The 22,674-nt window shown below is 46.3% G+C and overlaps 1 protein-coding gene across 4 annotated transcripts in view; it reads right to left on the reverse strand.

The window, feature by feature from the left end:
- Nucleotides 1-22,674, reverse strand: part of ALPK3 (alpha kinase 3) — a 1,275,893-nt gene that overhangs the window by 392,577 nt on the left and 860,642 nt on the right. For all 4 annotated transcript variants that reach the window (XM_078685238.1, XM_078685241.1, XM_078685239.1 and 1 more), the window contains one exon: nucleotides 18,302-18,449. In XM_078685238.1, the coding sequence (XP_078541364.1) occupies nucleotides 18,302-18,449 (148 nt within the window). The remainder of the gene's footprint in view (nucleotides 1-18,301; nucleotides 18,450-22,674) is intronic.

Here is a 22,674-nt window from a genome sequence, read left to right on the forward strand (position 1 = left end):
ATCGAACCTTTTTAAATGTGAAAAAATAGAGATACCCCGTAACAATAGATACTATCACATGGTTAGGATACATATTGATAAAATTCTTTGTTTGATTAGCGTTAATTTTTATAATAATGTTCCAGCGGAGGAAAAGGCAGTAATGTTGAAAACCTTGAGTATAGATATCAAATGTTTGGTAGGAGGGAAAACCGAAGAAACCTTTGTCGTTTGGGGAGGTGTTTTTAATTGTTTATCATGCAAGAGAGGAGAACAGGGGACATGTGGCGTAATGCTGGATAAAGAGACTAATCTAACGCATTTTGAACATACTGTATGCGAGGACCTGCTGAATGAAATTATTTTTTCTTGGGACTTGGGCTTTGCCAACAGAATGTGTCAACCTGTGGTCCCATTTTGTCCCACATTTAATGGCAGAGGAGTTTTTTCAACAATCGATTTTATAATGATATCGGCCAGATATAGAGGGCACGTGATACATTTTAAAACTCTAGATAATCCATTAAGTGATCATTTTCCTCTAAGTGTTGAAGTTTTAAATCCCCATTATGATCATGACAGAGATAATACATCTAGGCAGTATTTGGGTAACATTGCCTTAAATAGACAAAATGGGTACTCCCTAAAATGGACAAAGGGAGTTCCTGAGGATTTCCTAGGTAACTTAATTAAGAAATGCGAACTTAGTATCAATGCCTGTCTGGATGAGAATTCAGAAAACTCTGTGATTATTACAAATTTGATGATAATTGCCTCACAAATTAAGACTAGTCTGTGGGTAGATATTAAAAACCCTAAAGAAAAAGTAGCAAGCTGGTTTGATACAGCCTGCACTAGGGCTTACTCTAATCTTAAGCATGCCTTAAATGTCCCTGATAATGACCGGATTCTAATCAGGGAACTACGAAAGGTTTATAAGAAAAGATTGAAAAAGAGAAAGGATGCTTTGAAAAGGGAAGCATGGGACACCTTGTGTGAGGCTTCCTTAAACCGAGATACTTCAGCTTTCTGGAAAGCAGTAAATGCCCCATTTTTTAATGATAAATCCAAGGCGGGGGTAGAGATAGCCATTTCTGAGAACGAATGGGTAAAGTTTTATGAAGATATATATAGTGCACCAATTCCATAGGAGCAAATACCCGTTGTGAATGTAGAGGAGGAAGTGACTGCATATAATAATAAGAAAACGAATTTGGGTATCACCCTGAACGAAGTGACCTTGGGTATTAAAGCTAGTTTGGGAGGAAAGGCCCCGGGCCCTGACGGGGTTCCGGTTGACCTCTATAAAAAATAACATGGCCTTATGGGGTCCACTCCTCATACAACTTTTTAACGCTTCTTGTTCAGAAGGACTGTTATCGTCATGGTTTGAGTCTATTATCATTCCTATTTTTAAAAAGAGCGATAGAACAAGTTGTGCGTGCTATTGCCCAATATCACTATTGAACTGAACCATTAAGATCTTTGGTCGTGTGATTTTAAATAGATTGCAAATATAGGCAGACGAACACTCAATAATTTGTGACCTTCAATATGGATTCAGGAAGGGCCTTGGCACTATTGATCAGGGTCTTAACCTGTATATTCTTTTAGAAAAATATACTAAAGCTAAGGGAGGTCGGATGTTTTTAACCTTTGTTGATTTAACATCCGCTTGTGATTGCGTCACCCATAGGAAGCTCTTGCTAATACTGGAAAGATTTGGGGTTGGGGAAAATATAATCTTCTTCCTCAGGGACCTTTACAAAGGGGCAAAGGCATTAGTAAGATTGGGTAAGAATGGAGAGTGCACTAAGCCTTTTAGTATTGCAAGAGGAGTGCAGCAAGGATGTGTCCTTGCCCCCTTCCTATTTATAATCTACCTCAATGACCTGGAAAGAACATTGCTGCAGGAATGCTGGGACATGCCTTTGGTATGTAATCGATCTGTACCAGCATTATTATATGCAGACGATGCGGTCTTGATGGCTAGGACACCTCAGGCTATGCAAAAAATGGTAACATCTTTCTCAAACTTCATGACCAATTTGAATCTGAGAATTAATTGTACGAAAACTTTCTGTATGAACTGCGGTTCCGGGGCAGTCAAAAAGAAAAAAGTAATGTAAATTAATTCCAAACCTTTGGATTTTACCCCAACCTTTCCGTATTTGGGTATTCTGTTTGATCAATCTGGCCTATGGAACACAGCAATAAAGACAAGGAGATTGCTATTCTCTAAATCTTTAATGGTCCTGATAACTTTTAGTAGACAAATGGGCAAAAAAACAATTCGGGAATTCTTATGTGTTAATAATGCAACTTGTGTAGCAATTGCTATATACGGTGCGGGTATTTGGGGATATGCAAATGTGAAAGCGCTGCAGGTGGCAGAAAACTGTTTTATAAGACATCTTTTAGCAGTCCTGGACAGTGTATCTACGTATATTTGCCACGCTGAACTTGGAGAACTGTACCTAGAAGATGTCATTAAGGTACAACCAGTTCTTCTGTGGCACAGGGTATGGACCACCGAGGAGTGTGCTTTTAACCATTCCATTTTGCGGGATGCGATGAACCTCGATAATGTTAACAGGTTGAAATGGCTATGTTATGTAAAGATGTTCCTCATACAAATAGGCCACAGAGACTATTATGAAGATACCTTACTGATGTGCCAGATCCCTGGGAAATAACTGAAAAATCTTTGTATGACGTACCTGGGGGATCTTAGAACCAACATGGAAATGACAAAAAACACAGTGGTTGCCCATCAGTTAACAATGATTACAAGTGATATCCAACCGTATATTAAGTTACACATGAGATATTGAAAGGTTTTTATTAACACGTTTCAGATTAAATATTCTATTTAGACTTTTAAGTTTCCCTAATATGAATGACTGGACAAGGCAACTTAGTAAATGCCCATCAGATATGCATATCCTGTTATTTTGCAAATTTTACACAATTCCTAGGAAAAGATGGATCTTGCCCATATTGAAGTACATGGATTTTAAACAGTGTTGTCCTGCTTTTTTAGCTATCCAGAAGCTAGATAATATATTAACTGTTGCATCTGTCTCTGCGTTTAAAAAAAATGTTTTTAGGTCACGAAAATCAATACATGCATGAAATTTAAATAAGCCTACTTTACTGTAACATTAGTATTTATTATTCCTCAAATATTTCACTTAACCTTTTCTCAGGATGCAGAACACTGTGAAAAGTTGAAGATATATGAAAGCTTAAGTAATGACATTTCCTTCGGCCAGTTCCAACCTTAATTTTCTTGACAAATTTTAGATCTTCCGCTCACCAGAAGCTGTCTGCGGAGCCTGAAACCTGTCTGCAGAAGAGGCTCTCCTTTTGGGTTTTCAAACAGTCCTCTGGCCTGTTTCTGGACACTCTTGCCCATCTCAGCAAAGGTGTTCTGGGATCACCCGTCCCAACAGCAAAAGGCAGCGGTGTTGTGACAAACTACAAAGCTTGGGTCGCAATTCTAGCAGCAGTCCCAACCATCGCAAGGGGGCAATCCAATGGGCACCTCAAATTGCATGACTTCCCACAGGATAGAATGAATGCTCCTATGAACCACAAGGTGCATGTATAGTTTATTTCATTGTTCTGTAGTTATGTCTAATATCGAGGTTATAATTCGAGTGCCTCGTGTGACCAGACACTATTTAGCCAGAAGATAAAAGGCAGTAAGCATGCGAGTTTTCGTAATAAAACCACCTTATGATGGCGGCTAAATAGACCGATTCTTCCGGTGTAGTGATACACAGGCCCAACAGGACAGGAAGTGAAGAGCAAAGGTCGGAGGCGAATAGGTTTAAAAGACGGAAACGAAACGGACATCCTGTTTTTGCTCCAGCATCAACGCGGCTAAACACGGGAACGTGAGGTAAGCGGAGAACGAACCTATGCCTGATATATCGGATGTGGGTGGCTAACGAAGAGATTCAGAGCTATAATGCATTGATTGAGTTTGAGAAAGGGGTATACTATCTCACGGAATTATGTGGTGAAAATTGTAAAAAAGGCGCCGTGCTTATTACATTTGGTAAATTAAAACGTGTACAACACTTTAATGGAATTGTGGCCGCAATCAAGCGGGCTGCCGGCAGATATGCCGATTAATTTGTAATTTAAAGAAAGGGGTCTACCATTTACGGAAGAATGTGGTGACAATTTTAGAAAGGCGCCGTAATTTTTGCGCTTAGTTAATTAAAACGCGATAGCACTCTGATGGAATTGGGGCCGTAATTAAGCGGGTCGACAAATGAATGGGTGTAGCAGAAAAAATCGGTTCAGTTTAAAACGAAGTAGTCATGAGCCTCAGATCAACGAGATATTTGGGCAGATAAGAGAATAAGAGTACAGTCTTGATGAATTGTAAAACGAAACACTATAAGCTGAGCTTTTATGAAATCAACTAGAGACTTAGATACATTTTCTTTTGTTGCAGAATTATATATCTGGGATAATTGAAAAAACCCGGTACAGAGGAACAGGAGCAATCGATTAAAAGCACATTCAGAAATTAAGAAGTGCCAATGTTGAGTATATAGCGGTGAGTGATCATGTCTGGACACAAGGAAGAATGAGGTGGTATTATGAAATCTGGTCAAATATAAAAGCTTTCCCTTCAGGGAAGTTTATCTTATGTCACCTTCTTGACCTAGGTACCACAGCCGTCAGTAAGCACCCGAAAGGGAATTATCATCCTTTATAACAGACTGGGAAGTAAATACAGACAAGTCAGTTGATGATTCATCCCTCTTGTGTATAGTAAGTAAAGAATATTTGAACTATGTTATAGGAAAAACAACATTGGTAATAGAAAAAGTGAATGAGACACTTTCTTTCTCGAATCAAGTATCCTATATGAAAAGCCGATGCGAGCTGCCCACGCTATAAAAACGAAAGTGAGGAGTGGAGCATATTAAGGCATTCAAAAAGGTGTGTTGTGAATAAACTTTGCTGAATAAGGAAGTGTGTAAGCAGGGGTAGAATGAATCTTGATAGCATTAAGTAAAAGGTAAAAAGTAGATGGAGTGAGAGACGGGGACTTATACTAAAAGTGGGACCCACTGTAGCGCTCACGATGTATACATGGACAGGCAGGGGAAAGAAATCCTGCTTTCTTTCATCAAGTGGGGTCAAGGCCGCAAACATCTACCGGAGGGAGCCTGGTGTCCGTGGACTACGTTTCCCAGAGGCTTCGTTGGTGTGTGCCAGAAGTTCCACTGCCTACAAAGCCCTTCCGAGGTCACGGAACGGGGCTTGTCAATCTTGAATCCTGAGATCATTCAGCGAGAGCCATCGTGAGTCCTCGCCAAATCCTACAGGTGTTTTCCTTGGTGGAGAACGGAGTACAGCACGGACGCGCTGTCAGAATTCTCCGTCTTTGTAACTGCTTCTTTGGCGGCGCTTGAGAAGCCGCATCTGGAGGGTTTTATGATGTCCCTTTGTTTATCGTTTCCCCGCATTTCTATAAGGCGGGTTGCCTCGAGACTCAGTGATGTTGAGAACCGCACAGGAGCGCGTTTGCAGTTCTCCATCACGCGAGTCTTTTTGGGGGCTGTATTATTTTTTTACTAAATACATTATATTTAAACCGGATACTCTTCGTGGGGATACAAGTACCGGTGCACTTTACAGAGTTTCTTCAGATTCCTTGGAGCTCAGCAAACACGGTTCTATGTGTTCTTTACTGCATGGTTTGCCATGCTGATTTTGCTTTCCTCGTTTTTCCTTGATGATTTTGCTTACTAATTTTCCTTGCCTTGCTGATTTTGCTTTCCTCGTTTTTCCTTGATGATTTTGCTTTCTACATTTTGACGCCTTGCTGATTTTGCCTACCTTATTTTACCTTGCTGATTTTGTTTTACGAGTGCGCTGGGCACTGGATATATATATTTCCCTGACTGGATGCTGGGAAAACTAGAGCAAGGTTTATTCTAGTCTGAGTGTCTTCAACAAGAGAACCTTTTCCTACTTTCATGAAACTGCCAAACATGTTAGTATGTACTGAATCAATGTTTGTTTTTGCCTACAAGTGTTTGCTTATGGTTTTCTAACCAACGGCTTCTTGTCGTTCTTACCTGCAGCTCCCTCCGGGGTTAGGCGACTCTTATCGTTCTGTGAGGGTCCATGCTGCTGACAAACAGAACCCATCAACAGGAGAAGTCTCCCTTTGGCAAAGTTTATTATTTTATCCACTTCCCTTTTCCCTGGGGGGCATAGAGACATAGCGGTGTTTACTTCACCCTATGTGTTGTGCGTCCTGGAGATGAAGGGGGGATTACTTCTATACATCGTTCCTGCTGATATCTCTCAGAGGTTAGTGGTTTTAAGTATGTCGTCATTGACATCGTGACACCCACAAAAAAGAGCGCAGGAATATAATGTTGAGACTTTTACAAAAATGAATAGAAATTTATTATGTATATTGTTGCTAGTATTATGGTCAATGCACCAGTAGTATGCACCGTGTATTTATTGTAAAACGCAATGCCAAGGATGACTAGTGATTATGTCTTGTTTCTAAATTCATTTCAACAGATTGTTTTTAATTGTCCTGAGGAAGGTGGTGCGCACAGCAGGATCCACCGAAACGCGTCAACATATATTAACGAAACATTTTTATTTACAAAATTTTTATAAATGTTTTTCTTGTGTATGGTTGAATAGAAAATGTCCATTTGCATGTATACTGAATGTATTGTACCATGTTTGATGAAATCTGAATTTTGACATGAAAATAGCTCTATGACACACTGGCAAGAATCAAAAGTATCTTTGCCCGACACAGTGTGTAGATTTTAAACTTTCTGTTTTTATAACTATAAACATATATAAAAATAAAATATCTAAACGAGTGCTTTTGTGGTTTCACTCCTAGTGAAGGGCTCCCAGTAAGAAGGAGGTGGACGGATGATTGGTGTGGTTTATGTACTTTACATGCCCATGAGAATAGAAATGATTGGGTAAGGGCTAGTGTCATACTGTTGACTTGGCTTTAGGGCAACCAAGGGAACTTTTTGTTTTATTTGTTCAGTATCAGTCTGTGCTCATAAAAGACAGTGATCACTTGGCGTCCGCAGGCCACCAGCCCTCCACAGCATTAGTATCCAGGGTCCAGCTGAAAGTGATATATTTCTCATACAATATGGGGCCAATGTAGGTGTGGGGCCAACCAACCCATTTTTCCCATCAAGTGATGCTATATCAAGCATGTCCAACACAATTGGTTATACTGCAAGCAGGCCAGCCGCCCAGGCAAAAAGCAAGAACACCTTTTCTCTATAATCAGACATCAGAGGCCCCTATCTGTTCACCAGATCGTCTTCTCAGGCTCTCCATTCTTGCGGTGGTGTGAGTGCAGACAAGGATTCAATGAGAGTGAGAGGACGAGTTCAGTATTGTAAGTGTAGGAGATGATGTTGTGCGATCTGACGATGTCTGTCAGTGGAGTCATGTAGATGTTGAAGAGGGTAGGGCTGAGGGAAGAGCATTGGTGAACTCTGCAGATGGTGAGCTTGGGTTGCGAGGTGAAGGGAGGGGGGTGGACTCTTTGGGTGCGTCCCATGAGGAAGGATGCTATCCATCTGAGCGCATCGTCTGTGATTTCAAACTGACGTAGTTGATCGATGAGCGTGTGGTGAGAGTATATATATATATATATATATATATATATATATATATTTCCTGTGGATGTGTGGAGCTTTATATTATTGACGGGTACACCCCCGTTACGTGAGCACCCGCTCATGAGTGCGGCAGGCTGGTGTTCTGGGAACTGTGATATATATATATATATATATATATATATCTATATATATATAGATATATATATATATATATATATATATATATATATATATATATATAGTTAGTTCCCACCCTCAAGGTCTTATCTACCAAATATGAAACCTAAGCAAATAAATACATAATTTAAAAAATACTTGGGTATTTATTTAGCCTGTTTTGTTGGACAGTCCGGTAAACAAATGAAGCATCTTCCTATAACTGTATGTTTTACACTGTTTCGTTTAAGCAATACATTACTTTATCTACTCATGTGCTATGAACCATACCCAAGCATAGGTATCTTACTGCATTGTGACCTCCTTTACTGTTTTGGCAATGTGCCTCCCGATTCCAAGTAGAGCACTAACTCGGATCACTAGGGTTGTGCAAAGCGTTTTACCGTCAACATTAAGATAGAGCTAAAACGACAAATAAAGTTTAGGCAAAATGGATGCACCAAGAATGTGTGCGCATTATTCACAATAGTTTGCATGTCGGGGCTTATCATGATGCAATTTCCAGTGCTGCATGAAAGCAGAAGTCTGGGCATTTTTTGTCATCTTGAGCGCAAATACAACTCGTGTTGCAGATCTCTGCAGCCAAGAAAGTATGCATTAATTTGGAGATATTTCGAGTTAATGTTTGGGCTAATGGGGCTTTGGGGGGTCGGCCGACTACCGAGAGGCCTGCCTCCCCCGGGGAGTTTTGGGGTCTGGAAGAGGGGAGGGGGGGAGTCTGTGAGGGCATGTACCTGGCTTTGAGCTGGTTGGGCTGTTTGCACGTTTTTGGGCTTGTCTTGGGCTCCTGTTGGGCTGGGGTCCCTTTATTATCTGCCATTTTGTGTCACTGCCTACCATTTCGGTGGCAGTGACACAGTGGCCGGGTCGTTGGTGGGCTCGTGCTTTTTCCCTGCCACCCACCCTGTTTTATGGCTCTTTAGGTTTTTTTTTCAGGGGTTCGCTGCTTGTTGGGGGGAGTGTTGGTTTTCCTCTGGGGAAAAGTTTTTTTTTTTATAGGGTTCAAGGATTTTTTGTCGGAGGGGTTTTCTTGAGAGTTGGTGCATCAGGTGACAGTAGGGAAAGGGTCTTGTGTCGCTGGAACAGGTGCTGGTGTGTAGTTCAGAATTTTGGCGCTTTTCCTAGGTTAAAGGGGGGTAACTGTAGGAGGCCTGGTGTGTTGGCAGGGAGTGGGGAATAGAGACGGCAAGTTATGTTTAGTAAGGTAGGGAGACATGTTGCAGGGGATGTTATGTTTATGTTGCTATTTTGCGGGGATCCATTTAGTGGTGGGGGTGGGGGGGTTGTCAGGTATGGTTGTATTTAGTGAGGTTTAGTTTTGTTCGGCACAGGCCAAGGTTTGGATACATTTTATGATGCACCTGCTTCCAATAAAGCGGCCTTTGTCAAACCTTAATTCCTGTCTTTGGTCGTGCTTCCCCCCTCGCCCTCCTGGTGGGCACCAAAAGTCATTAAAAAGTGAGCAGATGCCTTATGCGCTGGCGTAGCACAGAAAACAACATCATGACCCGGCCTCAGATGTCCAAACCAGGGGCTGTTTCACGAGGAACTGCACTGCCTCAGCACAGAGACACACGTCTATTTTTGTGTGCGCGAGGTGTGTAAAGTTCAAACCCATAACTCAGAATTTCTCTTTCTTAATGAACAAACTTAAGAAAAAGAAATCGGAAAAAAACAGGCTATTCCTGCTCACCGTTTCTGCCATTCATTCATGCATTAACTCGGAGAAATTTCGAGTATTGTGTATGGACTTCCCACACCGAAAAGACTAGTGTTCGGCCCTTGGCGCCAACGTAATTTGCAGTAGCCAATTGTTCGCTCTGATTTAGCATAGATTCCTAAATAATGTTTCATGTGCTATTTTCAAGAGATCTCATGTTCATCTATGTCAGGGCGCCACAAAAATCGTTTTCTTTGATTTCAAATTTTATTTGCATTTCAAATAATAAACACCGTACATACAATCAACATTATTTAAGGTATACTATATGTTAGAAATGGGATCCCTGGCTGGCCAGGGCTTGCGCCAAAGTCAGTCAGAGACCACCACTTCCACGTCAGGGCAAGGGAGTTACACGCCAAGATAACCCCTGCTCACCCCCTTGGTAACGTAGCACGAGCAGTAAGGCTAAACTCGGAGACGATGTGAGTTAAGTGTTTGCGCACGCACCCCAGCAACAACACCCAAGGTCCGCCACAAAGGAAACTCCACACAAGATTATATATAAAAATAGCCTTTGTATTACACCAAAACACATTAGATAAAAACACACACTTTACAATGTGCCAACAGGCATGGGCAGAATTTACAGGAGATATGTACAAGACAGGGCCACCTGGACCACTGTCAAGAATCAGCACTTTTAGAACTTGAAATACTGTTAGAATTTCCCTTAGAACATAGCATAGTAAATCACTGTAGCAAGAAATAGCACACAACCAGTCACTACTGGTAACCAGGACCTCGCTAGCACCACCTGTACTAGGAGAACAACCACCTTAAGTATCACAATACCTGTAGGGGTATAAGCACATAACACATGATGCATAACATACATTCAGAGGTGTAAAGAACAAGGCACATGATGCATAAACAACACATTCAGAGGTGCAGGGAAGGAAAACACATGATGCCTAAAAACATTCAGAGGTGTAGCAAAAGAACAATTGCACAGTAATCACATTGGCACATAAATCATAAATGCGCCAGAATCACATTAGCCACAACCTGTGGCAGTCCCTAGGCCAACTGGCCTCTCTAGGGCTAGGACGCCCTGTGTCCCAAATGTCAGGCAGGCTGCGCAGGCAGCCAAGAACACAAGCCTAAACGTGACAGTTGCCCACAAAGTGCTGGGCAACTGGTGCAAACAACGCTGGGGCTAACGTGGGGGCCTCGCAAGCTCTGAACAAATAAATTGTCCCCCTGAGCCTCTCAGGGCTCTAAACAAATGACTGGCCCCTTTGAGCCTCGCTGGGCTCTTTGCACAACAAAATGCCACTGAGCCTCTCTGGGCTCTAATGAACCAACTATGCCCCCACGAGAGCCTCTCAGGGCTCGCAACACAATGCCCCCCGGCCGTTGGAGTCCCCCCTCTGGGGACTCGGGATCGCAAACGGCCGACTGGAGCCTCGGGACAAATGCGGCGCTCAAGAGCCTCTCTGAGCTCTAAACAAGGGTTGCGCCTGGAGCCTAGTGGGCTTGAGCCAATTCCTGGTGCCATCGGTGGAGCCCCCCCCTTTGGGGGACTCGGGAATCGGGAATGCCTCCAAGAGGCTCGTGGGCTCTCTACACGAATGCAGCCGTCGTTGGGGCCTTCCGGGACTCAGGGGAAACTAGCAATGCCCCTAGTCCCTAGTGAGTGTGAGTCAAGATACCCACACTCACCAGGCCTCTTGCGTTGCGGCGGCTCTCCTTCTTACCGGCAGCAGGCGGGGCTCTCCCTCGTGCTCGGGAGCCCCAGTCAGGATGCGGCTGTCTTCTGAAAATGGCGGCCTCGCTCGCGTAGGGGCCGCGAGAGTCCTGGTTGCCGGGCAACCTTCCGGCCAGGCTAGCTCTCGGTAGGCTGGCGGGACAGCCAATGGCAGCGCGGCCCTGCAGACGAGCCCCCAGGCTCCGGGTCGCGCTGCTGAGGCAGAGGGGAACTTCTTCTTGCCGCAATCCGTGGTAGCCTCCCGGGATTTCACCAATAAAAGCGAGGTGGGCACTCGCTTGGGCGGCAATGTCCCTGGCAGGGTTGGCACCTGCCAGGGGGCTCCAAGAACGGGGAAAATGCCGGGTGGGCACCGGCTTTCACCAATAAAGCGCTCCCCGGCGCTAGAACGAAAATAAAGCGCTCCTAGCGCTATATGTGAAAATGAAGCGCTTCCAGCGCTAGGGGGGTAATTACAGCGCTCTCCCCGTGCTGTGGGCTTCAAGTTGCAGTAACAATTCCTTGGAATGCAGGCAGGGGGGGCAAGGCTGGGCCCAGAGCCAGCTCACTGGGTCTCCAGGCAGGGAGACAATCCAAGTGGCGGTCCTCCTGGCCCCAGCAACAGCAGCGGCCCCCTCAGGCAGGATCCTGGAACAGAACAGAACAGCAAAACTTGTAAGAGGACACAGCCCCTTCTTATACTAGTAAATCCTTTTTCTGTAGGTGCAGGGTGGGGGAGAAACCAGTTGCAGCTGGTTTGGGAGCACCCTGGATGGGCTCAGCCCCTCACTCTATTCACTAGGCAGGCTAGGGTTGTTAGACGCACCACAGGGAGCGGAGCCAGCATTGTGTGGGGAAAGCCCAGCCCCATTCAGGACACAGGTGCACTCCTCCCCAGCCATCAGCATGCTAATCTCCACACTCACCACCGGGCAGACCCATCATGACTCATGGAGCCTGGCATCCCAGCCAGCTCCAGCCAATCACAGGCCAGACACATTTTACACTAATATGCCAACTCCTAGAACTGGCACTTCCACACACGACACAATCATGCCACATACATCATTGGGAAGCATTCAATCACACGAGTTCGCACATACCAAACTCGAGCCTGTACACCCCACACATCAGGAACTACCAGGGACACATACATTCCCCATGCATTCCTATGGGAGGGCAGGCCTATCTCATCACATGCACTCAGAGTGTGCACGCACTTTCCACTGGGACACAGTGAAAGTGCGCAGAACCCAAAAATCACCATCACCAGGTCACCATTAAAAGCAAAAAGTTTAGGTGTGACCCGGCCAGAAGGGCCAAGTCCAACACAACCCCCTTCCAGCCAAAACGCAGGGGAGACCAATCACCACCGTGATGGACTTCCCTGCTTGGGGCGATAGAACACGGACGTGGTCCCGCAACTGCAGGGACACCCTCCTGTTCGACGCCACGGTGAACCCATGAGATTCCTTCTCAAACCACTGTCTGGACCAACTGGGCTACCCCACTGGTACTCCCGAGCTGTCCGCGGCCAGGACCAGGCCCTGGGCCACCCAGGTGCCACCGGTCCTTGCCTATTCACAGAGTGGGGGGTAGTAACCCCTGGCACATAGTAGCCATTCTCCACTCTTCCTGTCTGCAAGACAGGACTAGACTGCCACTGGTTCTCCAGCCTAGGGTCTACAACCTCAGGCGGACCAGGAGTCTCAGGGAAGGCTCTCCTCCCCTTACCTCTTCTCCTAGGGTTCCTCCTCCTCCGGCGAGGGATACACCTAGAACGCCATTCCAACCCAGGGTTTAACCCCTCAGGTTGCACTGGGGTCAGAGGTGGGCACACCCACGCTCTGCACCCCCTTCCAGGAGAGGTTCCTCTGGAAGAAGAACGGGTCAGGACACTGGTTACAGTCATCCTACCCTTCCGGTCAGGCTGATCCTGAACCTGGCCTCCCAACCTCTGGTCTAAAACCTTTGGTGGAACAATTGCCTGGCACTCTAGGACTTCTGGGGATTCACACACCATACCCCTGAGGCTAACAAATGACACATATGTTGTGTTACTGTCTGTCTGGCGCAGATCTCCCGTCCCCTGTCCCCCGTGACAGTGCGCGAAGATCCCCCAGACCAGAAGTGGCGCCACCCGGGTCCCCCCTAGAAGATCTAGCCCAACTGGCTAGTCCCTGGTCCACTGGTGCATCCACTGGGAAACTCATCCCCCAATCACTCCTCACTTCGGACTTCTGTGCACTCCCTCCTGGAGTAGCACTGCTGGACACTGGAACCCCTGGAGCTCTAGTTACAGATGCTCCAGGTTCCCGAGACACTAGGAGATCTTCCTCAAATGGACTAACAGGACAGCCTAGGTCCCCAACCTGGTGTTCCCTCAAGAAAACATCCAAGTCCTGAGGCAGGGCTTTGGGCGTCTGGGGACCCTCGGTCTCCCCCTCACTCCTGCTCCACTGAGGCAGGCAGTGAGCCGCTACACCCTCCTTGCTATCCTGGGACCTAGCTGGGCTACACTGAGCCTCTTCCACCACGCTGGGCTGGAAGATACATGAACCACTACTTTTGGAGTCACTCCCTAATGACTCTAGAGAACCTCTAGCACTCTCCCAGCGGTCTGCTTCATCTGCAAACTCACATGCGTCAGAAAATCCACACCCCAACAGGTGTTGGCACAACCCTGGTGGACAATAACTGAGCACCTGCTCTTTTTGAACCATATTAAGCAGGGTGTCAAAATCAGAGTCAGTGTGAACCTCTACCCAAGTCCACAGTGCTCCACAACATTCATCCTCAAACTCCTCCCAAGACTGGTGAGACAGTTTCCTACTGCCCCTGAATTTCAACCTATACTCCTCCTCATGGGAAACAGGTACCATACTCTGGGAACTGGGAGTGGGACTTCTTGCACTAATGCCTATATAGCTGCCACCACTGGACTCAACCCGCCCTGGGGAGTTCAGAAAATTAAAACTGCGCGCAGGGGATAGTCTACCCTCCAGAGCTACTTTGCCTCTGGTGGAGGCCCTCTCAGCCTCCTCTATCCTTTCTTGCGCTAAGACCCTCTCGGTCTCTAGCTGCTGCTTTCTAACGCCCAGCTGTGCCATAGCCTGGGCATGCTCTAACCTGAGCTTTTCTAAAGCCAGCTGGTGCTCCCTTTATCTCCTCCTATCTTCCCACTCCTCTGGGGACAGGGAAAGGGATGAGGCGCTGCCTCCTGCGCTGGACCCAGCAAGGGACTCCCTACCTATGGGGTCTTCACTCTCTACTGGCATCCAGGTACTGACATCTTCACCCTCCTCTTCTGAATCTTCAGGGCTCCCCACAGACCCATCACCCTCCTGGTGTGAGGCCCAGGCCCTTTCCTCATTGCGCTCAAGATCCCTTTGTTCCTTACACCATTGGACCAGGTAGTTCCTAAGTTCGTACTTAGCATCTGACCCATCCACCCCTATGTCTCTCTCTCTACAGAACCTTTCCAACTCCTGCATATTGTACCAAACTAGATCACAGAGATCAAAAACAGGCTCCATCTTGGCAGGACGTTACAGAGACAAGATTACACAGGGAACCTAAGGGTCTGAGCTTAACACAGGGGTACACAATTCACAAAGGATTCAGCAAGCTCTCTATCCCAGAGAACTCACACTCACTTGTCTAGTGCCACACACCATTCATCCACACAGAACCCTCCCCTCGGACTGGTAAGGCAGTTTCTACCACCCCTGATTCCTCAACCTGACCACACATGACACAGGTACCGACTCTGGGCGCAGGGCGGGGGACAAATGTACTTGACACTATTGCACAATGATACCTTCAGGAGAAGAAAATAATGGAACTTCAAAAACAATAATCCGCTAAAATGTGATTATCTAAAATGCAGAGTTTTGTAGTGTGGCCAGTTGCCACTGTGGTACAACGCAAACACAAATCCGGATCCCACCGTTGCCACCAATGTTAGAAATGGGATCCCTGTCTGGCCAGGGCTTGCGCCAAAGTCAGTCAGAGACCACCACTTCCACGTCAGGGCAAGGGAGTTACACGCCAAGATAACCCCTGCTCACCCCCTTGGTAACGTAGCACGAGCAGTAAGGCTAAACTCGGAGGCGATGTGAGTTAAGTGTTTGCGCACGCACCCCAGCAACAACACCCAAGGCCCACCACAAAGGAAACTCCACACAAGGTTATATATAAAAATAGCCTTTGTATTACACCAAAACACATTAGATAAAAACACACACTTTACAATGTGCCAACAGGCACAGGCAGAATTTACAGGGGTTATGTACAAGACAGGGCCACCTGGACCACTGTCAGGAATCAGCACTTTTAGAACTTGAAATACTGTTAGAATTTCACTTAGAACATAGCATAGTAAATCACTGTAGCAAGAAATAGCACACAACCAGTCACTACTGGTAACCAGGACCTCACTAGCACCACCTGTACTAGGAGAACAACCACCTTAAGTATCACAATACCTGTAGGTGTACAAGCACATAACACATGATGCATAACATACATTCAGAGGTGTAAAGAACAAGGCACATGATGCATAAACAACACATTCAGAGGTGCAGGGAAGGAAAACACATGATGCCTAAAAACATTCAGAGGTGTAGCAAAAGAACAATTGCGCAGTAATCACATTGGCACATAAATCATAAATGCGCCAGAATCACATTAGCCACAACCTGTGGCAGTCAACTGGCCTCTCTAGGGCTAGGACGCCCTGTGTCCCAAATGTCAGGCAGGCTGCACAGGCAGCCAAGAACACAAGCCTAAACGTGGCAGTTTCCCACAAAGTGCTGGGCAACTGGTGCAAACAACGCTGGGGCCAACGTGGGAGCCTCGCAGGCTCTGAAGAAATAAATTGTCCCCCTGAGCCTCTCAGGGCTCTAAACAAATGACTGGCCCCTTTGAGCCTCTCTGGGCTCTTTGCACAACAAAATGCCACTGAGCCTCTCTGGGCTCTAATGAACCAACTATGCCCCCACGATAGCCTCTCAGGGCTCGCAACACAATGCCCATCGGCCGTTGGAGTCCCCCCTCTGGGGACTCGGGATCGCAAACGGCCCACTGGGGCCTCGGGACAAATGCGGCGCTCAAGAGCCTCTCTGGGCTCTAAACAAGGGGTCCGCCTGGAGCCTCGTGGGCTTGAGCCAATTCCTGGTGCCGTCGGTGGAGCCCCCCCCCCCCTTTGGGGGACTCGGGAATCGGGAATGCCTCCAAGAGCCTCGTGGGCTCTCTACACGAATGCGGCCGTCGTTGGGGCCTTGCGGGACTCAGGGGAAACTAGCAATGCCCCTGAGTCAAGATACCCACACTCACCAGGCCTCTTGCGTTGCGGCGGCTCTCCTTCTTCCCGGCAGCAGGCAGGGCGCTCCCTCGTCCTCGGGAGCCCCAGTCAGGATGCGGCTGTCTTCTGAAAATGGCGGCCTCGCTCGCGAAGGGGCCGCGAGAGTCCTGGTTGCCGGGCAACCTTCCGGCAAGGCTAGCTCTCGGTAGGCTGGCGGGACAGCCAATGGCAGCCCTGCAGACGAGCCCCCAGGCTCCGGGTCGCGCTGCTGAGGCAGAGGTGAACTTCTTTTTGCCGCAATCCGGAGTAGCCTCCCGGGATTTCACCAATAAAAGCGAGGTGGGCACTCGCTTGGGCGGCAATGTCCCTGGAAGGGTGGGCACCTGCCAGGGGGCTCCAAGATCGGCCAAGAATGGGGCAAATGCCGGGTGGGCACCGGCTTTCACCAATAAAGCGCTCCCCGGCGCTAGAACGAAAATAAAGCGCTCCTAGCGCTATATGTGAAAATGAAGCGCTTCCAGCACTAGGGGGGTAATTACAGCGCTCTCCCCGCGCTGTGGGCTTCAAGTTGCAGCAACAAGTCCTTGGAATGCAGGCAGGGGGGGCAAGGCTGGGCCCAGAGCCAGCTCACTGGGTCTCCAGGCAGGGAGACAATCCAAGTGGCGGTCCTCCTGGCCCCAGCAACAGCAGCAGCCCCCTCAGGCAGGATCCTGGAACAGAACAGAACAGCACAACTTGTAAGGGGACACAGCCCCTTCTTATACTAGTAAATCCTTTGTCTGTAGGTGCAGGGTGGGGAAGAAACCAGTTGCAGCTGATTTGGGAGCACCCTTGATGGGCTCAGCCCCTCACTCTATTCACTAGGCAGGCTAGGGTCGTTAGACGCACCACAGGGGGCGGAGCCAGCATTGTGTGGGGAAAGCCCAGCCCCATTCAGGACACAGGTGCACTCCTCCCCAGCCATCAGCATGCTAATCTCCACACTCACCACCGGGCAGACCCATCATGATTCATGGAGCCTGGCATCCCAGCTAGCTCCAGCCAATCACACGCCAGACACATTTTACACTAATATGCCAACTCCTAGAACTGGCACTTCCACACACGACACAATCATGCCACATACATCATTGCGAAGCATTCAATCTCACGAGTTCGCACATACCAAACTCGAGCCTGTACACCCCACGCATCAGGAACTACCAGGGACACATACATTCCCCATGCATTCCTATGGGAGGGCAGGCCTATCTCATCACATGCACTCATAGTGCGCACGCACTTCCCACTGGGACACAGTGAAAGTGCGCAGAACCCAAAAATCACCATCACCAGGTCACCATTAAAAGCAAAAAGTTTAGGGGTGAACCGGCCAGAAGGGTCAAGTCCAACACTATATACACTTAACGGTAATATTTTGTCCCACATACACTCAAACTCCCTCTCCAGCCGACCCTCTCCTCCCCTCTTAGTGAGTTAAGATACCCTAGGACCATGCCCAAGTGTCCCTCAAAGAAACAGAACTCAGGAGAACACATGGTAAGCAAAGCAGATATTGCAATGTGTCATTTCATCTAGTCAAGATAGCCCAAATACATTCTGGTCTTCTGCCTTCCACCAAGCCATACCTAACCCTTCCTCCCCTCCATTCGATAATCGGTGATATACATGTTTGTGTTACTGCAGGCGCTACCAAGTGTTTGTGTGTTAGTGATGCATGTGTGTTAGAAAAAAACATGCACATCTCAAACCACAAACGATTTTTTGATTACCATCTGCTTGCTTCTGCAACTGGATATTCATCTTTAAACCATGATATTGTTGAGTCACTTAAAACATTGAAGAATTGGCACCAAAGTTTCAGATTTCCTGAGGCATCAGAAAACTGTTCTGCTCTTATCTTACGGATCACCTGTGGAGCTATGAGAACAAAAACCAAAAGATATGTACAGTTAAATGAATTAATTGGTCACAGTGCATACATTGAGTTCAAAATTTGCTTCCATGTGTTGAACCATAAATTGCGACAGGTAACTACTATGTTTTGTTTCTGCCTAATCAGAACTTTGGGTACCAACAAAGCAATGCTACAACCATAATGCCAGAAACACAAGAGGAGCCAGACCCAAAAAGGACAGGTGGGGAGGCTGGGCCTTAATTTGAATAAACACAGCAAAAAATTGCCCCGCCACCTACGTTTAAATCCACATTTACGGAAAGTTGAACACGCCAAATGTCGGTGTCAACTGGGTATTTTTATTTATCCCAACATATTTCAAAAAGTTAGACAAAGTTTGTCAAGAACAGGACATTGTAAACAAACAAAGACATATTTACAATACAGATTTCAACCGAAGTCGTTATATTTTCCTGTGCACAAATGTATTACAAACTACACAGCATAGTTAGACATAAAATGAAAAACAATCTAAAGCAAACAGAAAAATTGATTGAACATGTACAACATTAAATGGTAAACTAAATTCTTATAAATAGAAAAAGTAAGTAAAGTGAGTGAAAATTTGAAAGGAAAAGGGGAAAATTAGAAAAGGAGCAACGTGAATTTGTGAATCTTTTACAACCAGCCTGTGCTGGTATCAAAACATGAATCGTGAATAATCCTTTCTAATTGGCCGACGCGTTTCGAATCCAGGTAGTTATGTCCCGGAATCTCATCAGGGCACAATTAGTCTGTCTGGGTTGGACAGAGCGGATACCGAACATATTTTTGAACCATGCGCCGATTAAAGAAAAAAGAAACCACGAGAGTTTTTCACGCACTGACCCCGTTCTAAGAAGCGTCTCCGGCCACAATTCACTCGAAGCCCCCAAGGAATTTAACTTCCACACAGCGGCAGCCGCCAGCTCCATTTAAAGTAATTTTGGACGGTGGCCCCCGCCCTGGAGTACCTTCCAAGCACCCCTAAACCTGCACTCACAGTCTGCAAAACCGAGTACTCCAAGCTTAAGATTTCTTGTGCTATCTCCTTTGAATTCGTTTCCATTCTATAATGACAGACTAATTGTGCCCTGATGAGATTCCGGGACATAACTACCTGGATTCGAAACGCGTTGGCCAATTAGAAAGGATTATTCACGATTCATTTTTTGATACCAGCACAGGCTGGTTGTAAAAGATTCACAAATTCACGTTGCTCCTTTTCTAATTTTCCCCTTTTCCTTTCAAATTTTCACTCACTTTACTTACTTTTTCTATTTATAAGAATTTAGTTTACCATTTAATGTTGTACATGTTCAATCAATTTTTCTGTTTGCTTTAGATTGTTTTTCATTTTATGTCTAACTATGCCGTGTAGTTTGTAATACATTTGTGCACAGGAAAATATAACGACTTCGGTTGAAATCTGTATTGTAAATATGTCTTTGTTTGTTTACAATGTCCTGTTCTTGACAAACTTTGTCTAACTTTTTGAAATATGTTGGGATAAATAAAAATACCCAGTTGACACCGACATTTGGCTGTTTCAACTTTCCGTAAATGTGGATTTAAATGTAGGTGGCGGGGCAATTTTTTGCTGTGTTTATACAACCATAATGCCAGCAGGACTCACTCAGCTCATGTCTAGATATTTGCCACATATTGAAGTGGGTATATTTTGCAGGAGTCTATTGGGATTTTTTTTTATTTTATAAAGTTTTGGCCAGAGCCAAAGATATCAGAGCACTTTACATATTATGTGAGTTCATTTACTCGACGTACATGTGGGGATTTATATTGGACAGAACAGTAAAGTAAAGAAAGTACAGACAATCCAGAATTGAGATAGTGTTAAATAGTCACACATGTTATACACAAAGCAAGGTATCAGAGTGCTTTACTTATTATGTGAGTAAGTTACTCAAAGTACATAGGGGGATTTATATGAGACAGGATAGTCTTCATACAATACAGTATACAGAACTGAGGTACTGTTAAATAGTCAGAAAAAGTGTATGAAAAAACATAATTTATGGCATGGTGTTTCAGGCAGAATAGAGACAGTTGGACGACTGCCTCTGCAGGTCTAGTTGCTGAGGGTAGCGTCTTAGGGAATGTGGATCCGCCTGTGCTTGCGTTGAGGAAGTTGTAGTTAAGTAGTAACCAATGAGTTCAACTAACATTACATCATCTGTGCAACAGCCAACGGAACCCTGTTTAGGTCTGCATAAAACCTGTAAATTTGATACTCAGCTAAACCCATCCAAAGAAACATCAAGCACAAGTCAAATTATTATGCACAAAGGATGATACAATTTGCCTGAATACGTGAAACGTTTTATTGGTAGTCAACTAAAACCATATCAGTACGTACAAAATAAAAAGTTAAATAACATGTAGCAGAGAGAAATTCCGAAAACAGGAAAGGGAGAATACAAAATGTTTGGGGGTTTACCCTGCAGAGAGGGCCAAGTCAAACGGTAGCAAACTCTCTTGATCATCCTTAGCTTTTGGCTGTAATGCGGGTTGTATGAAAACATTAAATCGTTTTATTCTCGTAATTCTGTTTGCTTGTTATAGTCTTCATCATTTTGACTAACCCAGTTATTAGTGGGCTGTACGAACAATTAAAAAAAGTGAAAAATTGTGCCCTGGTAGTTGTGATGATCCAGTCATTGAAGGGACGGTAATAAATAGAGCATTAATAGGTAATAAAGAGCAACATTAAGTGACGTGAGCAAGGTTTTCAAGTCTGTATCCGCAAAAGTGACAGCTGATATTTTGCCTCCTTTAGTTTAAGGGTTACTTAACCTACCCTCAATCAAAGAGGCCAAAGTGCAGGAACAATGGATTTAGTTTCAAGTCACAGGCTAGCGTAAAGGGGCAAATATTTTGCTCAAAATAGCTAACTTTTCCAACTGAGTGCTAAGAAAATAGTCAAATTAATCGCTTGCCAGGTTTTGAGCGTTCTAATGACAATACGACTCACTCCTGACTATGCATTGATGACTGTGCTAAGAGTTACTGGACGGGTAAGGGAATGGAGGAGCTAGAAAGAGACAAGCGGCAAGCATTTTAACAAAAGGAGGGACAAGGAGGGCTTTGTTAACCGGGTCCAGTGTATGTGCCCTGACAACAGTATATCAAAAAAGAGAGTACGCAGTTCAATCAATCACAGCATTTATATAGCGCACTACTCACCCAAAGGGTCTCAAGGTGCTAGGGAAGGGGGGTCCGCTACTGCTCGAACAGCCAGGTCTTGAGTTGCTTCCTGAAGGCGAGGTGGTCCTGGGTCAGGCGGAGGTGGGTCGGGAGGGAGTTCCATGTCTTGGCGGCGAGGTAGGAGAAGGACCGTCCTCCTGTGGTGGCTCTTCGGATGCGGGGGACGGCGGCGAGGGCGAGGGCGTGGCCGTTTGATCGAAGCTGGCGTTTGGGAGCGTAGAAGTTGAGGCGGCTGTTGAGGTATCCCGGGCCTTGGTTGTGTAGGGCTTTGTGTGCGTGGGTGAGGAGTCGGAAGGTGATTCTCTTGTTGACCGGGAGCCAGTGCAGGTCTCTCAGGTGTCCGGAGATGTGGCTGCGACGGGGGATGTCCAGGATGAGACGTGCTGAGGCGTTCTGGATCCGCTGAAGTCTCTTCTGGAGCTTGGTGGTGGTTCCGGCGTAGAGGGAGTTGCCGTAGTCCAGACGGCTGGTGACGAGGGCCTGGGTGACCGTCTTCCTGGTCTCGGTGGGGATCCACCGGAAGATCTTGCGTAGCATGCGCAGGATGTTGAAACACGACGAGGAGACGGCGTTGACTTGTCTGGTCATGGAGAGGGAGGAGTCCAGGATGAAGCCCAGGTTGCGTGCGTGGTCTGTTGGTTGGGGTGCGCTGCCCAGGGCGGGGGGCCACCAGGAGTCGTCCCAGGCGGAGGGTGAGGATCCCAGGATGAGGACTTCTGTCTTGTCCGAGTTCAGTTTCAGGCGGCTGTTCTTCATCCATTCGGCCACCTCTTTCATCCCTTCGTGTAGGTTGTCTCTGGCGGTGGCGGGCTCGTTGGTGAGGGAGAGGATCAGCTGGGTGTCGTCGGCGTAGGAGATGATGTTGAGGTTGTGCTGGCGTGCGATGTCTGAGAGGGGGCCCATGTAGACGTTGAAGAGGGTTGGACTGAGCGAGGAGCCCTGAGGGACGCCGCAGATGACTTCGGTGGCTTTCGATCTGAACGG

The sequence above is a fragment of the Lissotriton helveticus genome, chromosome 3_2 (genome assembly GCF_964261635.1).
Source record: "Lissotriton helveticus chromosome 3_2, aLisHel1.1, whole genome shotgun sequence".
In the NCBI taxonomy this organism is placed as follows: Eukaryota; Metazoa; Chordata; class Amphibia; order Caudata; family Salamandridae; genus Lissotriton; species Lissotriton helveticus.